Here is an 18,712-nt window from a genome sequence, read left to right as displayed (position 1 = left end):
TTAAAATAATGAGCCCAGTGTTTGTAGCCTTTAATAAGGACGCCTGGAAAGATATTTTCTGCCAGTTTTTCTTTTCCTTTGACTTGTACATTCGGATGTTTAGGTGAAAACGTCTCATACTTGTTTCTATATGTATTCGATGCATTTGAACATATATATGTATATAAAAGCAGGTTTGTAATATTCCAAGGGTCTCCTGAACGTTAACGTGAAATCTTCTGGCAGCGCGTCGGCTTATTTTTGTCCGAGTTCTCGTGTGTAGGAGCCGATTTGAAATGTAAATTGGCTCCGGGGGAGTGCGAGGCCACGAAAGGTCAGCGAAATTGGCTCCGGGACGCCTTTGTGGCTCGGCCACGTCCCATTTGGACCAGGTTATTCCTCTCCCGCTTTGTAAATGCAGAAGGGTGATTTCTCTTAATCAGCTCCCCCCGCGGAATTCATTATTCCGCCTGCCGGTGACTAATGGGCGCGTCCGGGGCTTTGAAGCTTCGCGGCTCTGAGCGTGATTACTAAGCAACAGGAACTTGGGGGGGGGGCGTCTCAGGAGAAGAGACGTTGGAAACGATTTGACGAAAGAGGCTGCTTTCCTCCCGGCTTTGAGGGGGCGCCCGCTGCTGTCGCCTCATTGAATCCAATCAGTTACTTCGTCCCCTCAATGAGCAGAACCATCTAAGTCTGGTCGTGGCCTAGTGGGTAACACACTCGCCTATGAACCAGAAGACCCAGGTTCAAATCCCACTTATTATCATTGTGTCCCTGAGCAAGACAGTTAACCCATAATTGCTCCAGGGGGGGACTGTCCCTGTAACTACTGATTGTAAGTCGCTCTGGATAAGGGCGTCTGATAAATGCCGTAAATGTAAGTGTGCGCCCCTACCCTTAGGAGAACCTCCCCAGACGTCAGTCACCTCTCTTGTTTGTCTAGACGTCCAGCAGTCTTTCCACTCTTTCTTACCCACCAGAGACCATGTCCTGCAACGGCCCTGTGGGCTTCGCTTTCCGTTCGCCGCCTTCCCGTTTATTCTTATTGACACATCGACGTTCTCCAGGGTGCCTATGGTGACGCAGACATCCTCTGCATGGGTTAATGAGAGGAAGCTCGTCCTTAATTGCGTCCCCGTGGACTCTCAGTGTGTCTCAGAGCAGGTAACGAAGCCCCCGAACCAACCGTCGGTTCTTCCCAACCGTCACGCATTTCCACAAACTTCATTAGTCGACCGTCACCCAGAGATAACCGCGTTCATTCATTCATTTACGTCTATGAACAATTCAGAGTTGGTCAAGATTATCGTTTGATAACCATCAATTTTCTCGTTTCAGCCTTTCGCGATATCGTGTAGTTTTATTGATCGAGTTAAAAGGAGATCTTATTACAACATCGGGATCACTTGTACACAGGTGTGGCCCTGCCTTCCTCTGTTTTTATGCAACAGGCCCCTTGTGTTTTCCGTATCCGACAGTCATCCTCCGTAATCTGCATACGACAGGACCACTTCTCGCCTTGGGGGAGAGAAAAAAAAATGAAATGCAGCATCTTCTCTTGCCTGTTTCCATGGCAATGGGCAAGTGTCTATGGAGGCTTGCGTGAGCGTGTGCATCGCATCTCACAGCGCTGCGGCGGCGGCATCTGCCCGTGGTTCCCCCGACACCCCCGTGTCAGATCCGCTCGGTCGCCCCACGTCCCCCAGTCCCCTCCGCCGCCACAGCAACAGAACTCTACTCTGACTGAGAAGCTCTCGGTTCAGGGCCCTTGGTTTGATGTAGGCAGCCATTTACAGAACACACACACTCTCTCTCTCACACACACACTTATAGAGCAGTGAATCATACAAGGCAGGGCAATTTCATACAATACGCCTATTATTTACGTCCGTAGACTACAATTAATATAAATTCTATACATTAACAGTATATATAATGTATCAGAGGATTATTAATATTAAGTTAAAAAAGCCTGACAAAAATGCATTTATATGATGTATGTACAGTACAGGCCAAAAGTTTGGACGCACCTTCTCATTCAATGTGTTTTCTTTGTCTTCATGATGATCACTGAAGGCATCAAAACTATGAATGAACACATGTGGAGTTCTGTACTTAACAAAAAAAGGTGAAATAAGTGAAAACATGTTTTATATTCTAGTTTCTTTGCTCTGATTACTGCTTTGCACACTCTTGGCATTCTCTCGATGAGCTTCAAGAGGTCGTCACCTGAAATGCTTCTCCAACAGTCTTGAAGGAGTTCCCAGAGGTGTTTGGCACATGTTAGTCCAGCTCACCCCAAACCATCTGGATTGGGTTCAGGTCCGGTGACTGTGGAGTCCAGGTCTCCACTTTTTGTTAAGTACATAACTCCACATGTGTTCATTCATAGTTTTGATGCCTTCAGTGAGAATCTACCAACGTAAATGATCATGAAATTAAAGAAAACACATTGAATGAGAAGGTGGGTCCAAACATTTGGCCGGTACTGTATATTATATGTAACCAGTATGAATAATGTTTGTATACAATTTTGTGTGGAACTGGATTGCTTGAGTGGCACATATTGATTAATAGTAATAATTGTGTAAATTGCAAGAAAAGCAACCTGCATATATTAGTTTGACATAGCAGGTGACAATAATAATAATATTATTTAAAAAAGCAGTTTTTTAAGGCGCCACTTGTTCTTATAACGACGTATGCACGTGAAGAATTATGGACGATGGCTTTTACTCCGTAGCCACTGCAGCTGTTGACATGGAAACGCCACTCCGGGAGGAACCAAACGATGCAATCATTATTTAAAAGACGTCTTCCTAAATGATTCTAGTCAATGCTCCATTCTAACACCAGACCGGAATTCGACCAACAAAATCTACCAAATTCAACCCCGGAGTCACGGGCAACGGCTCAGCAGTGAAACAGGCCCGGTCACGGTGGCAGAAGGAATGTGGAGTTGATCCATCTGGTGATAATCATTTTACGAGAGGACAATCTACTCATATCTCCTCGGCCATGTCTAATCAGTTCCTACTGAATGAAGAACCTCAGAAACCAGAGCAGCAGAACGCTGACAGACATTCTATCTCTGCTAGATCACACACACAAACTCAACACATCAAGATGTTACTGGCATTAAATCCTGAATTACAAATATAACGTCTTTTATTATTAATCGCCAAAGCAGTTTTAAATATTAATGTTTACACAATTAACAGTTTGAATTTTGTGTATTTTGCACTACAGAAAAATTGCAATATTGTTAAAAAGCCCCGCTGAACCAAGATTTATTATTATTTTTCCCCTAAGCAGTTGCAGTGGACGTATACGGGCGTACGTACACATAATGCCGAACCGATGCGTGACCTCGCTGAGGACTTTCAACATCCATTAGACGCTTGCATTCAGACATTTTCAAACTATTTTCTCAGCGCTATCTGAAGGATCAGGGTGGGTTTTCTCAGTGGTAAACTCTATATTTCACTCTTCGGTCACTGAGTGTTTCTTCTGTGAAAGGACAAGGTCCTTCACCTCGGCGGTCAGCGTGTGCAGCTCCCTCTGGACGGCCTCCACCTCCTCTCCGTCGGCGGGGTCTTCGGCCTCTCCGGCCTTCTTCGCCTGGCTCTGGCCCACCAGCTGCTTCACCACTAGAGCCTGGTAGCGCGAGAGCAGTCGGTGTTGTTCCTGCACGAGCACATCATCACCAACATCATCATCTGGTCAGAATACAGACCCTGTATAACAGGTTGGCAGCAATATGTAATGGAAATTAAATATGCATATTTTCATAAGGCCACCAATTTCAATGTAGAGGCTGTAATCACACTTCAATTTTTACACCAGTTCTGATGTCATAAATAAACAACTGCTAATACCTAATACCATAAAAAGTGATCTCATTCACATCAACAACAACAACACAACATTTATTTCTTATATAATTATTTTAAATGGGTGCAAAATAAAGGAAACTATTATTAATACTAATAAAGAATGAATATTAGTATTATATTTAAAATAAGTTTCAATGCTTTATTTCAGTATTAGTATAAAACAATGATTGACATTTATATATATATATATATTTCACACACACACACACACACACACACATACACACATTTTATTTTGTACATTTTTTAAAAATAAAATAAGGATACTAATATTAATGCAATTAAGTTAGCTCAATAAACAGCTGTTTGTTTTTACTTTAGACCAGTTTACAACTGGCATAGTTCTTTATGCTCATCATTTTCCATATCTTGTCCACCATGTTACATAAAAGGTGGTTTAAGCAACTATAACCAGATATAACTGCTGTCAGAATATTGTAGTGATGCACAAACGAAGAAAACACGAGGACATTTCAGATGAAACGGATGAGTAAGCCGAGGCTGCGCTACCTCCGAGATTTTCCCCACCAGACTGCCGATGACCTGGGGCACGCAGCGGCCCGGTGCGTGCAGCATGCAGTGCGTGGCGGCCTGGAACAGCAGCACGCTGGTCAGGTGGAGCACCAGGGCGGGGTCCTCGGTCAGCTTTAGCTGCTCAGTCAGGGCCTGCCGGTGCTGAAACAGTGCCTGTCTGGGAGAAGCCACAAAAAACTGAATATGAGATGAGCCATCGCCTAAGTCACATGGTACAGAACCACTATAATACCACCAATTACAGTCTACAGTCTAATAATTATTTATGGTGGCCACAGCAAATAAACGTTGCCTAATGTTCCCTAAGCAACGAGTCAGGGCACATGACCAGGAAGAAAGTGGAGTTTTTGGCAGCCTGTCTGCATTTTAGGGTCTGGTGTTTGCGTCAAGCTGTCATTTCAGTCTTAGTTACGTCCAGACTCGTATTAGTCTAGGGTGGTAGTAGCCTAGTGGGTAACACACTCGCCTATGAACCAGAAGACCCGGGTTCGTATCCCACTAACCACCACTGTGTCCCTGAGCAAGACACTTAACCCTAAATTGCTCCAGGGGGGGACTGTCCCTGTAATACTGATTGTAAGTCGCTCTGGATAAGGGCGTCTGGTAAATGCTGTAAATGTAAATGTAGTCTAGTTAAGTTTCAGTCGACTAAAAGTCTGAGCATTTCAGTCCTATTTTAGTCAGAATTATCCATGACTATTTTAGTCAAGTTTCAGTAAATGGAACAAATTACATGTCAGTCACCTTTTTTTTTACGAAATAACGAAATGCTATTAAATCCCATCAATTTAGTACAAGTACCAAGTAGAACAGACAAAAACGGTCAAAACAACTTCATATTTAAAACAAGGTTAGGTGAGGGGACGGTGGGGACGGAAAAAAAACAAACACGGAAGACGTTCTGATTTGTTCCGTGATTATTAAAAAGCGCACATTTTTTTCTTTTCCACTTCACTGTAAAGAAAGTGCAAAGATCGCTTTATCATGTTTCGTTAGTCACACGAACAGCATTTGTGTCCCGCCTCGTCCATGTCTTCCCAAAAAGGTATTTAGTCAAAGATTTCGTAGACGAAAACGACAATAGTAACAAGGTGGAACGATATTTAAATAAATGCATTCAATGATTACCAATCATGCTCAGGGAGGGTCGATAATAATTCATTGTCTCAAGATTTCTGATGAACGTCTAAAAGTGCGTGTAGAATAAGTCAGAGCATATGGTGATTTTAGTTCTTGTACCTTTCTCTTTTCTTGTCTCCTTTCTTCAGCAGGAGGCCACAGACTTCGGCAGAGGTTTCCAAGTTGCCCGTGAACTCCTCGATGCTCTGGAGAGGCGAAGGACATGCAGTCTTACCGCAGTGATTTAGTGATGCGCAGACCTGGACATCGCACGCGATTTACCTTCCCATTCAGAGAATTGTGAAGCTTCATGAGGGGGGTCCGGGTTTCGTCCGGGAGCTTTTCCAAAATCTTCACTCTGACCTGATGGGAAATGCGGCTTGTAAAATTTGTTTCGCACGGGAACAAACGCGCACAGAAATGCAAGCGTGAGCCGACCTCGCTGGTGAGGGACCCCAAACAGTCGGCGGATATCATGCTGTCAGACGCCGCAAAGGTCACCAGGCTGTTGGTCACGTCTGTGCACACCGTCTTCAGCACGTGCTTGGCGATGTTGGCTTGGGTTTCATCTGAAAATGAACCAGTGAAACATCTACATGTATTGGTCCATAATAATAAATAACAATAATGGACTGTGTCTGTAATGTAACAGATCTACAATAACTACATGGTAAACATTTAAATGGCTCATGTCTATAACTATAGATCTATAATATAGACAGAATGGATGTTTCAATAACAGCTAACATATTGAATGGGTCATAAATCTATAAATGTAGATGTAGATCCTTAGATCTGAACAGATCTGTATAACTATACATCTGTAGTTGTAAAATAATATGTAATTCTACAATTATAACAGTAAAGATGAAAAAAGAAGAGTACAGATCTGTGAAATAGATACCTGAGAAGAGTTTAGTGCCTTTCTCAAAGAGCCTGATGTTGTTGTACAGGTTGGTTATCTCCTCCTGAAGATCCTTCACGTTCTGCTTCCGTTTGCTCCCCGAACTGGAGGCGCTGGAGCTGAGGAAGGCGCTGCGCACCACTTCCTGGTACGCCTTGGTCAGCGGCCTGACGGGTGGGGCGGGCGGAGCGATGTAATACCAGGTTGTCGGCTTTTTTTTGATGTTGTGAGTTTCCTCACCTCATTAACTGCTCGGCCAGTTCGGACAGGACGTCCTCTGGACAGTCGCACACCTTCTGCTCCAAGGCGGCCACGACCTCGTCGACGGCCAGGAAGGGGATCTCCGCCTGTTTACTGCGGCCTTTCGTAGAAGAGGACAGGCGAGCGTTTACCACAACAGGTGAGCTTTCCAGTTTCCTGCCGTAAAAACCAGTTTATTCTGGTAAGCACAGACGGCGAGCGGGTGCACCTTGTGCGGTGGATGCAGCGTCCTCGTCACTGTCCTCGTCCCTCCGGCCGCCCTTCTTCTTGGTTTTGCGGATTCTTATCTCTCTGGCGTTACCCAGTCCACCTCCTTTGACGCTGCCACCCCCCTCTGGAGAGGAAACGAGAGGAACACCGATCATGGCGTCTCAAGATCTTTATTCGCCATGCGCACAGTCATAACTGTACAACACACATATTGATATTCAAGGTATAAAGTAAAAAGGAAGGTAAATATTCATGTTTAAAGAGAACATCACTGGGTAGTGGCTATGGATGCTGCGCTGGCCCAGCGTGTAGCAGGATGTGGTTCCAACTAAATTGGACCGGATGGCAGGGTAGTGATGAAATGAACATTCAGAACGCTCACCTGAAGCCTTCTTCCTCCGTTCCTCTCTCTTGTCCTTCCTGGACGCGCTCGTGTTCTCGGGCAAGGCGGCGGCTTGCTTCGCATCGTCTTCGCTGATCAGGAACACCGGATTGTTCTTGATCTCCTGATAAAAACGCGCCAGCTTCAAGGGAACGCTCCCAAAGCCACTTCAGCGAAATATCTGATCGCAGGGACTGTTCATACTTCAAAAACCATGTGCAAAATCTGGGAAACTGGGCACGGCCCCTATATGTCGAGTATCAGTAGAGCGAGTGATCATTTGGACATTATAGAAGGTTTATAATATAAAAAAAAAAAAAAAAACCTTCACCTTCTGAGCCCTCAGCTGCATGGTCTCCTCGAACAGAGCCAGGCAGTTGCTGACGAACTTCTCGCTGACCACCACCGCGTCACACAGCACCCTGGCGACCGACTGCACGTTGGTGGTCCTCATGACCTGGTTAATCAGGATGCCGATGTCCTCGGTGCTCAGGCAGCTGGGTAAGATTGGCTGGGGGACGTGGGGGACAGTTTCATTACTAATTAACATGCCCCGACTGCAGCATCATTATTATTATTATTATTAACGTTCAACATAAATTGTATTAAATTAGTTAACAGCTGGGCTGTTCGTGTGTAATACAGTTAACCCGGGAGAGCAAAAGCTTCACCTGCACATCGGCCCACGTGGCGGAGCTCACCACCTCCTCCACCGATGCCTCTACCTGGTCCACGATGGCCTGACCCACGCAGGCCGTGCGGAGGAAGAGCAGCTTGTTGGACTTGAACCGTCTTTTGATGTAACTTACGGGATCGGGGATGCCCAGCCGGGTCAGGGCTTCAAATTCTGAAAAAGCAAAACCAGAGATTTCACACGGCAGCAAACGACATGAACGTGCAAAGTTAGTGAGGAATGGGTGTGGAATCGGCTTATCAGATGTCTGTGTTAAATCTGAGAGTTGACAGAGGGGAAATAAAGCTTTGGTATTTTTATGTCTATTTTTGGGACCAGCACGATCCAATGCAGATTATTTTACGCGTATTCTGACATTTACATTAAACACCCACGTCACGTTTTGGTTTAAAAGACAAAACCCTGCCACCTACTGGCCAATGTCTGTTATTCCTCACAGTGTGACCAGAAAAGGGGGCAGTGGTGGCTTAGCGGTTAAGGAAGCACCCGGTAATCAGAAGGTTGCCGGTTCGAATCCCGATCCCAAAGAACCGTCCCCACACACTGCTCCCCGGGCGCCTGTCATGGCTTCCCACTGCTGACTCAGGGTTAAATGCAGAGGACAAATTTCACTGTGTGCACCGTGTGCTGTGCTGCTGTGTATCACAAGTGACAATCACTTCACTTTTTTTTATTTTATTTATTTATTTAAAAAAAGAAAAAGAAAACTGGAGTCGTGCAGGACGGCGCGATTAGAACAGCGTATTTTTTCGAGGGACCCCCTCTTACCCAGGTATCCGTTCTGCCTGAGGAAGGAGTCGACCCAGTTACTCTGCGTCCTGGAGTAGATGTCGGGAATATAAATCGCCTTGTCCTGCCGGCCGCCCACCACCGTGCCTTTCAGACGGCCGCCGTTCACCAACTCCTCCAGGACGGCTGAGGAAAAATAATTCGCGCTCTGACGCAGAAACGACCACTTCGGTTTTATAAAAGCAACTTACAGTACAGAAGGTGTTCCTGAAACCCATGCAGGCCGATGAGGCTGCTGACGGGCGTCGGCCTGAACACACAAAATAAACAAGTAAATAAGAGGCGAGCCAAAAATCCCATTAGGGTTGTGAGGCGAGCATAGCTGCAGGGATGGTGGGAAAGAAGGTCACCAGAGGAACTGGAGCGTACCGAGTCACGGCGCTGAAGAGACCTCGTATGCGCGCTTTGTGCCGGGACAGAAACGCTTCGGTGAAAATCACCCCCCTGTCGTACTGGTCCATCTGGCCCTGGATGACCTTTCCAAGGCGGCTGGACAGCTCCTGCCAGACGAGGGGGACAATGCAGTCAGACGTACAGGGAAAAAAACGCAAAGAATATCATTAATGAACAAAACACCACATAAACATTATTTCTAGATCATGTTTCCCTTTAATAAAACTGAGAGGTGAGAACCATATGGTAGTAACAATTTGCCAATTTTATAAAGCAGACAAAAAAACATCTAGTTTTGAGCATAGAGTATTTTATCATAATTTATTTACTCCAAAAAAATTTTTTTTTTTAAATATTCACATTTTGGCACCCAAATTTGATAACATTTATTTATTTATTTTTTTAATCCTTATTGGAACCAACTTTTTGTTTTTTGTTAAAATCATTATTCATATCTTTCCCCCCCTTCTCCAGATATTCCACATCTGTTCAGCTGTCTTCGAGATGATCTGCATTACATCGCACTGCATGTCGTTTCATCGCTGACCCGTGCATGGCTCCTAAACTAACCTGAGTGAGAAAGTCTCCCGGCAGGTCATAATTTTTGCAAACTTCAGCGATGTTAACTTGGCCGGCCTCCTGCAGTTTATCGTTCACCTCTTCGGCAAGCCCATTAAGATACTTCCTTCACAGTGAAAACAGACACAGAGAAGTATTAACTTTGCACATTTATCTGACATGTTATAAAAATAAAAAACAGATTTGCATACAGGTTGCAGACCATTTTTATTAATGTGGCTTACTCATCAATCAGCTGACCCAGAACCAACTGAGTGGCTCGGTCCGATCGAGCAATTTCATTCGCTCTCGCTTCTATATGGACCAAGTCGACGTTGATGATCTGAATGTAAGAATGAAGCACAATCAATAAGAATCACTCTGTACTATATGAGTCAAGGTCAGGGGTCGGCAAGTGGGGCAGTGGTGGCCTATAGGTTAAGGAAGTGGCCTTGTAATCAGAAGGTTGCCGGTTCGAATCCCGATCCGCCAAGGTGCCACTGAGCAAAACACCGTTCCCACACACTGCTCCCCGGGCGCCTGTCATGGCTGCCCACTGCTCACTCAGGGTGATGGGTTAATTGCAGAGGACAAATTTCACTGTGTGCACCGTGTGCTGTGCTGCTGTGTATCACATGTGACAAACACTTCACTTTCACACTTTAACACTTCAAGAGCCATATAGACCCGGTTTTTGGAGAAAACACCAATGTTTACATGTAAAATGAAGATAACAGTGAATGCATTATTTTTACTTTTAAGCTATTTATATAAGTGTGTTGCTTGTGAAATTGTTTTCATGCGAAGAAAATAATTGGGGGTGGTTTGTAAAGATTGCGACGGATGTTCAGATGGGTGAATGCTGCCAGAGCGGCATTTAAATAAATAAATAAATAAATAAAAGCACGAACATGCATGTAAACGCAGATGAAGCGACAAATGTTTAATCACCCAGACGAGTCTAAAAACCCGGCAGGACGCATTCGGGGGTAAAGAAGAGATCTGGTCACCCAACTTAACAGCTTACTTATAAACTTAAAGTCAAGATATGCAAATCATTAAACACTAAATATTACAAACAACTGTTTACTCACTTCAAGAGGAGTCACATTTTGAAATGTGACTAATTGAACGAACCGATTAACAGCTCTGGTGGGGCTGGAGGGTTTATACGCATATACAAAACGAAGCAATTTCAAACTACAATAAAATAAAAAGCAGCTAATCTATTTTCCAAAGACAAAGGGAGGCGGAGTGTAAGGATGAAGTTGCCGACCCCTGGTCTACACAGCAGTTAACAATAGGCAACCAAAAATTACCGAGAGAGAGAGAGAGAGAGAGAGAGAGACAGAGAGAGAGAGAGAGAGAGAGAGAGAGAGAGAGAGAGAGAGAGAGAGAGAGAGAGAGAGAGAGAGAGAGAGAGAGAGAGAGAGAGAGACTTGCTTAGAAAGTTTCCCATTGATTAAGTCTAGACCAACACTAAGAGAGAAATTCTCCATGGAAGTAAAGTTCTCCATTAAAAAAAACGTCTTAGTCTAGGACTAAGCTTAATGCATGAAGGGGAAGCCGACCCATATTAATTCAGAAACCACATCAGATAAATCTTCAATGTTTGGGGGCTAAGTCATTAATTACGAGATTGTAAGACACCACGTGAGAACCTGCTGAATGAGGAACTGGCGTCAGTTTATCGCCGATGAACTGGAAGGGTTGGAACTTTGTCTGTCGAGATGCAATCAGGACGATACAGAAGGACCACAGAGCCGCCATTCACGTGACATGACAACTTCATTATTCTTGATCATCAGTGACCCCAAACAATTTCACATGTTTCAGTTATAAGCCCACATACCTTCTGCAGGTCCACAATGTTGATACGACCTAAAAAAATAGATAAAAAAGAAAAAACTTAAATGTTTCCTCATCGTAAAATTGAGTGTCGTGGAACAACGTCCATGCGACGACGAGGAACCGACCTCCGTGCACGTACAGCTCGTCCCGGATCTCCCTGCAGATCTGGCCGGGCGTCACATACTCCTTCCCGTCCAGCGTGTGCACCACGTCCACCTTCTTCTCCGCCACCAGCTTGGCGACGATCTCGATGCAGTTCCTCTCGGACAGCCTGGTGTGGCAAGCGGATTGAACTTTTAAGAGGTGGGCAGGATTTAAAAAAAACTTCCGGCTAGTCAAACACGTCGTTTTAAATATCTAGTCAAAATGTAGTCAGAATGTCACGTTAACTTGAATGGGAAAACTATTTTAAAGTTTCGAAAGAATCCGAAATGTGAATTCCACACATCTCAAACTATGTTGACTAGTCGGAATTCTAATAGCAGATATCTATAAAGAAATTGCGACTATTCAGAATTCTAATAACAGATATCTATAAAGGAACTGACACTAGTCGGAATTCTACTAGCAGATATCTATAAAGGAATTGCGACTAGTCGGAATTCTAATAGCAGGTATCTACAAAAGAATTGCGACTTTTTGGAATTCTAATAGCAGATATCTACAAAAGAATTGTGACTATTCGGAATTCTAATAGCAGATATCTACAAAAGAAATGTGACTATTTGGAATTCTAATAGCAGATATCTATAAAGGAATTGCGACTAGTCGGAATTCTAATAGCAGTTATCTATAAAGAAATTGTAACTAGTTAGAATCGTAATAGTAGGTATCTAAAGAGGAATTGCGACTAGTCAGAATTCCACTTCAAGATCTCATGTAAATGACAACGTATTTATCTTTTTAGATGTCTCAAAGTACGATATAACTAGTCACAATTCAATGGCATATATCTTAAATGTGAGCTCTGAATAGTCAGATATAATTAACTATGTTATTTTTGACCAGTTTTAAAGCCTTTCTGGACATCTGAAGTATAGTCCCGGATACTGAGGTAAAACTGATTAAATGTTAAATCCTGGAGGCAGCAGGAAGCTGCCGCGAATCCTGCGTCTTTCCCACCACAATAACTTTATTGTGTTAAAAAAAAAATGCGACGCCGCTAACCTCTGCACCGTGTCGGCGAACTGGGCTCTCTGGAAATCGGCGGCCAGGCGCCGTATCTCTTCCCAGCCCGCGTCCATGTCGGCAGCCGACTTCGCCCGAGGCGGTTCCCAGACTTCACGACCGGCCGCTCGAAAATTCTGCAGGTTCCACGGCAGAGAGGGGACGCCGCTTCCTCTGCGCCGATAACAGGCACGGAGACCCACGTCAGCCCAGGAGGAAGCCAACTACGGCAAGCCGACGCGCTCACGAAACCCTCTATGAAAAACGCGTTTTTAAAATTCAACTTAATGCGTAGCTCTTGTAACCTATCAATAAGTGATACCTGGACAATAAGTATACAAAAAATATTAATTTGCAAATGTTTAGTCTGCGACTAAAATCGTCTGAAACCACGCCCACTTCCATGCAAATTAGCTCTAGCTACTGACTAGTCGTGGGATGGAAGTGAAAGGGCAGTGATTGCCATTGTTTAAAGTGAAGTGATTGTCACATGTGATACACAGCAGCACAGCACATGGTGCACACAGTGAAATGTGCCATCTGCATTTAACCCACCACCCTTAGTGAGCAGTGGGCAGCAGGCTCCGGGTAACAGTGTGTGGGGACGGTGCTTTGCTCAGTGGCACCTTGGCGGATCGGGATTCGAACCGGCAACCTTCTGATTACGGGCCCGCTTCCTTAACCGCTGCGCACTGGAGGTGACCGATGTGGCTCCACTCGCCAATAAGTACACTTAGCAGTAAGTGTGGATTTTCCGTGCATGGAAGATGACTGACCAAGTGATGAATTTAAGTTCTGCACGTAAAGTCCTAAACACAACGGTCGTTAATAGTCCACTTTACATTTTAATGTAAAAAAAAGTAAAAAACTTTACATTTTAAACAATAATCATGCTGTGTGACGAACATCCATTTTTTGAACATACACATTTTATTGGGAAACATAATTTAAATCTTTTTTTTTTTTATGAAAACAACGCGTGTATTTCATCCTGTGTGGACAAGTGAGATGGTTAGTATTTTAGAAGAAATAATTTACTCTTCTTTGCAGGACAGCACATCAACGTATCAAAAAAATGGTCGACTGTGGCTTTTGAAAATGAGCCGTGAACCTCTGTAGACGATGACCTATAAAAATATAAATTGTAATAAGACACTGTATCTGTACATTTGACACAATAATCAAAAGATCTGTGAAGCGGGGATCGAAGCGGAAGAAACATTGCTAGTTCTAACCACACAATGACGTTTGTCATTAAAAGCAAAGGCCACTAGTTCAGTGGGAATAAACCAGCAGCGTTATTAATGGTTTCAGACATCACCACAAAACATCTACCGTTCTATTTAAAGTTATTAAGAGTTAAAACGGCTCCTTAGGTTACTGGCAGATGTGCTAAAAAATAATTTAAAATACACAAGAACGCGTGGACACATTTAGTTTGGCACGTTCACCACGAGAAACCAGGAGGCGAGTGCTACGACTGGCCAAACTCGCCAGAGATTACACATATTGGTCAAGTTTGGCAGTTATTGGCACGAAGCCGAAAGGTGAGTTTTGCGTCAGCGGTTGAAATCCTGGACGGGCCGTTTCGCTGTTTTTTAACGGCAATTAATGGGAGACGGGCTCTCAGTCCCAGAACCAGGAGTCCAGGTTGTTACACACTTTGTACTCTCTGTGGCTCTTGATGTAGTCGCAGGCCCGGCACGTGTGCTCCGCCCAGAAATAGGACATCTTCACCTTCAACTGCTTCCGCCAGTCAAAGTACCTCAAATAGGCATCTTGGTTTCGGTCCAGGAACAGCAGGTGCTCGGCCAGCTCTTTCGGGGACAGGAAGTCGTCCACGTGTATGAAGGCGTCTCCAGGCACAAAGTTCTCGTAGTTCTGCCTGGACGGCCCGAGAGCGACGGGCACCGCCCAGACGGACAGCGGGTTGTAGAGCTTCTCGGTGATGTAGTCCTTGTGGATGGAGTTCTCGAACGCCAGGTAGAATTTACAGCTGGAGATGGTGGGGAAGAAGTCCTTGTCGACCACGTACTCGCCGAAGGCCTGTCCGTACGTGTGTATCTCGATGTGCTTGCACAGCTCGTTGTAGTACTTCACTCGGGCGTGGTCCGGGTTCCAGTTGCTCACGATCCAGCACACCGTCTTGGTCTTGCTCGGCGGCGTAAGTTCCTCGTCCTCCTGGAATTTGGGCAAGACGGACCCGTAAGGCACCTGGATGTCGGCGTCTTGCCGGTAATTGAGGGTCAGGTTGAACAGCCGCTCAATGCCGGAGATCTTCTGGGAGTGGGACGGCGACTCCAGGTTCATCCACACCCACTTCTGGAAGGCCGGGCGCGGCAGCGGCGGGAGGTTGGACAGGTCCTTGCTGATGTCCCTGTGGTGAATGATCACGCCGCTGGACCGGTTGTACAGGCCGCGGTCGGCGGTGAGGTGGCAGCCCTCGATGTTGAACATGGCGCCGCACGAGTCCAGGTCGTACGTCTGGCCGAACGGCCACAGCCATACCAGCACGATGGTCTGGTTCGCCTCTTTCTTGAACGCGGACAGATTTTTGCCCTTGAGAGACGACGCCGCCGACTCAATGGGGCCCGAAAGCCAGTTATTCGGTGGCTTGAAGTACATAAAGAACACCGTCACGAAGCAGCCCAGCAGGAGGACGGCGATCACAAGTGGCCTCAGGGTTGCGTTGAAGGATGCTGATGGCATACTTCGTGCTGTGAGGAGAAGGAAATGGACAATGACTGCGGCTGGAAATGTCTGCACACATGCACAGAGGAACACTTAGTCAGTCACTTTAAAAACTTCATTCAATATAACAAAGAAATAAAAGATTAAAGAAGCAATGAAACTGGACAGTATCTAGTGCATCATATTTACACCATTTATCAGACGCCCTTATCCAGAGCGACTTACAATCAGTAGTGACAGGGACAGTCCCCCCCTGGAGACACTCAGGGTTAAGTGTCTTGCTCAGGGACACGATGGTAGTAAGTGGGGTTTGAACCTGGGTCTTCTGGTCCATAGGCGAGTGTGTTACACGCTAGGCTATTCTATTCAATTTCTATTTCTATTCAAACCCCTTTCACCTTTTGAACTGACGTTTGAATGTTAGCGTGTATGTGTGTCGCACAATAATAAATGTATCGTAATGTGATGCACAAATCCAGACTATGGGATGTTTTCACTGAGCTACGTGAGACGCCTGGTGTGTCCGTGAGTTAACTTGCTGACAATTAATATGCATGTGGCGGAAGTAGCTGTCCTGATGCTTCATCATCGCTTTAATTCCAGTGGTATTGAATACCACTGAATAATAATGGTATTGAAGTGCGGTCGCGGTTCAGCGGTTTTGTCACCTTCGGGTCCTTGGTCCTCAGAATGAGACCCCGCTTCGATTGGTTTGGCCTCCCTTTAAAACAGAATAAGAATAATCGTGTTTGAAATGATCTTTAAGCGCGAGGGCGGCCTTCAGGCATGAGAACGCAGGTATACATCATTCGTTATTTGTAGTAATAATCGGACATAATGTGTGTGTGTATATATATATATATATATATATATATATATATGTGTGTGTGTGTGTGTGTGTATGTGTGTGTGTGTGTGTATATATATACATACACACACACACACACACACACACACTATGAGAGAGAGAGAGAGAGAGAGAGAACATGATGGATGGTCTTCTGGACCAGGGAGCATTAAAACGTGCGTGAAATGGAGATGATTGGTCGGTGGGCGTCAACTGCGTCCACATGAACCCACGCGGCGACGAGGAGGAAGAGTGGCCTTCATCACGTAATGCGGAGGCCGTCGAACCCCGCCACACACGGGTCGCCGCAGACCCGCCGGCCGCGCGCGCTGCGGTAATATCGGTGCGCGCTCCCGAGGGTTAGCGGGAGCGCGCAGGTTACGCGCTGCGGCGGCGGACGCTCCGCGTGACGGTCCGAGTGCGATAAAAAAACAAAACCAATAAAAACGAGCGAATAATAACGACGAGTTCATAATTCACCCCCGTCCCCTGTCAGGGTTTACACGCCTGTCGCGCAGCAGGAACACTCACCGTCCCCCCGTCCGCACCGCGATACATCATGTCGCCTGTTGTCGCGCTCCGAGACTCCATTCGTCCCGGCTTGTCGCGACACCCCGCGCGTCCTTCCAGCTCTCCGCGGGTCTCCCCCCCCCTCTCTCTCTCTCTCACACACACACACACACACACACACACACACACACTCACACCCGCCGCGACGCACCAATCATCCTGCAGCGCCTCGATCCGTTCGCGGGTTTTCCTCCACGCACCGCGATCTGCGTCCGTGGTGACGCGGGGTGGTTATTAATAGGTCGAGGGTCGCAGCTCTCGTTCTTTAAACCATATTCTGCACCCCGCGTATTAATATTAAGTAACGACAACGCCGATCGAATATTCATTTTCCCCCCTCATTTACGCCGGTTCCTTACTGATCATGCCGGGAAATGAACCTCGAACGAGGTTTATTGTCAGGGATCTCCGGCCAGGGATCTCTCTGCCAGCAGGAACCCTGCTCATGAATGAGAAGAGCTTTGGCTGGCAGGGAGATGGCGTCTGATGGTATAATAAAATATAGCAGCACAGCACACGGTGCACACAGTGAAATGTGTCCTCTGCATTTAACCCATCACCCTTGGTGAGCAGTGAGCAGCCATGACAGGCGCCCGGGGAGCAGTGTGTGGGGACGGTGCTTTGCTCAGTGGCACCTCAGTGGTGGATCGGGATTCGAACCGGCAACCTTCTGATTGCGGGGCCGCTTCCTTAACCGCTAGGCCACCACTGCCCATAATGGTGGTCTTGGAGGCCCAGTTGATGTCCACTTTTTCCATATTCTGTAGCATGATGGGTGAACGTTCCTTACAACTCGGATCCAAATTCTGCTCATCGCCTCCCAGCGACTCCTGCAGGTTTTCTGAAACTGGGTGGTGCTTTTATGCTCTAGTTTAAAGGCTGGTGTTGACTTGATGGTTTCAGGCAGGAGCTGGTTTCTGAAGCTGGGGATCAGCAGAATCAGCACCAATCAAAATGTGACGTTTGTCTCCATCTGTTGGCAGAAAGTCTTCACCAGACACCAAAAATACTGAGATTCTTCACAACATATCCACGTTAAATATCAGAAATACGTTTTTCTATGCAGTCGCTCTGTGTATAAAGACATCGCATAAGAGGTCCCAGGTTCAAAGGCCACCTACTGTCGTTGTGTCCCTGAGCAGGACACTTAACCCTGAGTGTCCCTGTAAGTCGCTCTGCTTAAGGTCGTGTGCTAAATGGCATTAATGTAACTTGCTGCGATGGACATCTGACCTAGACAGACCACCGGGTCCTTGCTGCTGTTTTTTATCTTCATTTTTTTGCAGACTCCCGAGCCCATTGAGGTATATTCATTATAATAAATAAATGTTGTTCATTTTCTGTTATGTGCTGTGTGTGCGTATGTTTGTGTGTGTGTGTGTGTGTGTGTGCAACAGCACCATCTTCCCCCTCGTCTCCTGTGTATATTACATGCCATTTAAATAAAACACCGGACGCAGTGAAACTGAACCTATGTATTTTATTAGGACTATAAAAAAAATGAAAATAAATGGAGCTAACGTCAGCATGCCGGCAGTGATTATAGCACTGCAGTATAATGAAAACGAAACGTGTTTGTTTCCTTGCTGTTTTATAGCATTGCATGATGGGCTTGTGCCATAAAGACATTGGCGCCACCGAGCACTGCATTCTGACATGGCTGAAAAATACACCTAAAAATGCAGAAACGTGCTGAATGACACAAATGTCACTCAACATCGGCGGCACCACATAACAAGCCTGCACCGTTGCTGAACATGAGCAATGTCTGATATACAACACACCGTTTATGCAATAAAAATATAAGCTATAGTGCCCCAGTACAATGAAAATAATTTTTTTTAGCACATTTTTACAATTGATT

General features: G+C 45.6%; 2 protein-coding genes across 6 annotated transcripts; both read right to left on the bottom strand.

Annotated features, from left to right (window-relative positions):
• Positions 1 to 3,132: 3,132 nt before the first annotated feature.
• On the bottom strand, positions 3,133 to 12,959 carry ufl1 (UFM1-specific ligase 1). The gene is made up of 19 exons (XM_029002951.1): positions 12,741 to 12,959; positions 11,699 to 11,844; positions 11,575 to 11,603; positions 9,968 to 10,065; positions 9,735 to 9,849; positions 9,141 to 9,271; positions 8,963 to 9,021; positions 8,751 to 8,897; positions 7,960 to 8,135; positions 7,620 to 7,799; positions 7,289 to 7,412; positions 6,905 to 7,030; positions 6,676 to 6,796; positions 6,436 to 6,602; positions 5,970 to 6,100; positions 5,814 to 5,894; positions 5,652 to 5,737; positions 4,389 to 4,569; positions 3,133 to 3,669 (listed from the first exon to the last, which is right to left on the bottom strand). Exons 1-19 carry the CDS (start codon positions 12,815 to 12,817, stop codon positions 3,466 to 3,468), a joined length of 2,379 nt encoding a protein of 792 aa, XP_028858784.1. The 5' UTR covers positions 12,818 to 12,959; the 3' UTR covers positions 3,133 to 3,465.
• A 693-nt stretch (positions 12,960 to 13,652) lies between these two features.
• Positions 13,653 to 17,281, bottom strand: LOC114803282 (alpha-(1,3)-fucosyltransferase 9-like). 5 transcript variants are annotated; one of them, XM_029002752.1, is made up of 3 exons: positions 17,208 to 17,281; positions 16,100 to 16,152; positions 13,653 to 15,457 (listed from the first exon to the last, which is right to left on the bottom strand). In XM_029002752.1, the coding sequence occupies exon 3, from the start codon at positions 15,447 to 15,449 to the stop codon at positions 14,367 to 14,369; it is 1,083 nt and encodes a 360-aa protein (XP_028858585.1). In that variant the 5' UTR covers positions 15,450 to 15,457; positions 16,100 to 16,152; positions 17,208 to 17,281; the 3' UTR covers positions 13,653 to 14,366. The 5 variants fall into 5 exon arrangements, with proteins under 5 accessions (XP_028858585.1, XP_028858586.1, XP_028858588.1 ...); XM_029002753.1 differs by lacking the exon at positions 17,208 to 17,281 and adding an exon at positions 17,000 to 17,019; XM_029002755.1 differs by lacking the exon at positions 17,208 to 17,281 and adding an exon at positions 16,810 to 16,978 and having other exon boundaries at positions 13,653 to 15,500.
• Positions 17,282 to 18,712: the final 1,431 nt, after the last annotated feature.

The sequence above is a fragment of the Denticeps clupeoides genome, chromosome 14 (assembly GCF_900700375.1).
Source record: "Denticeps clupeoides chromosome 14, fDenClu1.1, whole genome shotgun sequence".
NCBI classification, from domain to species: Eukaryota; Metazoa; Chordata; class Actinopteri; order Clupeiformes; family Denticipitidae; genus Denticeps; species Denticeps clupeoides.
This window is presented reverse-complemented; position numbering and strand designations above follow the sequence as displayed.

Excerpts from the sequence above, each read along its gene's own strand:
- ufl1 (XM_029002951.1), bottom strand. The coding sequence starts at position 12,817 with ATGGACGCGGGCTGGGAAGAGATACGGCGCCTGGCCGCCGATTTCCAG. Across the intron at positions 8,898-8,962 it reads TCAGGAACACCTTCTGTACT|CCGTCCTGGAGGAGTTGGTG; the intron begins GTAAGTTGCTTT and ends ATTTTTCCTCAG. Across the intron at positions 5,738-5,813 it reads ACAATTCTCTGAATGGGAAG|AGCATCGAGGAGTTCACGGG; the intron begins GTAAATCGCGTG and ends TCGCCTCTCCAG.
- LOC114803282 (XM_029002752.1), bottom strand. The coding sequence starts at position 15,449 with ATGCCATCAGCATCCTTCAACGCAACCCTGAGGCCACTTGTGATCGCC.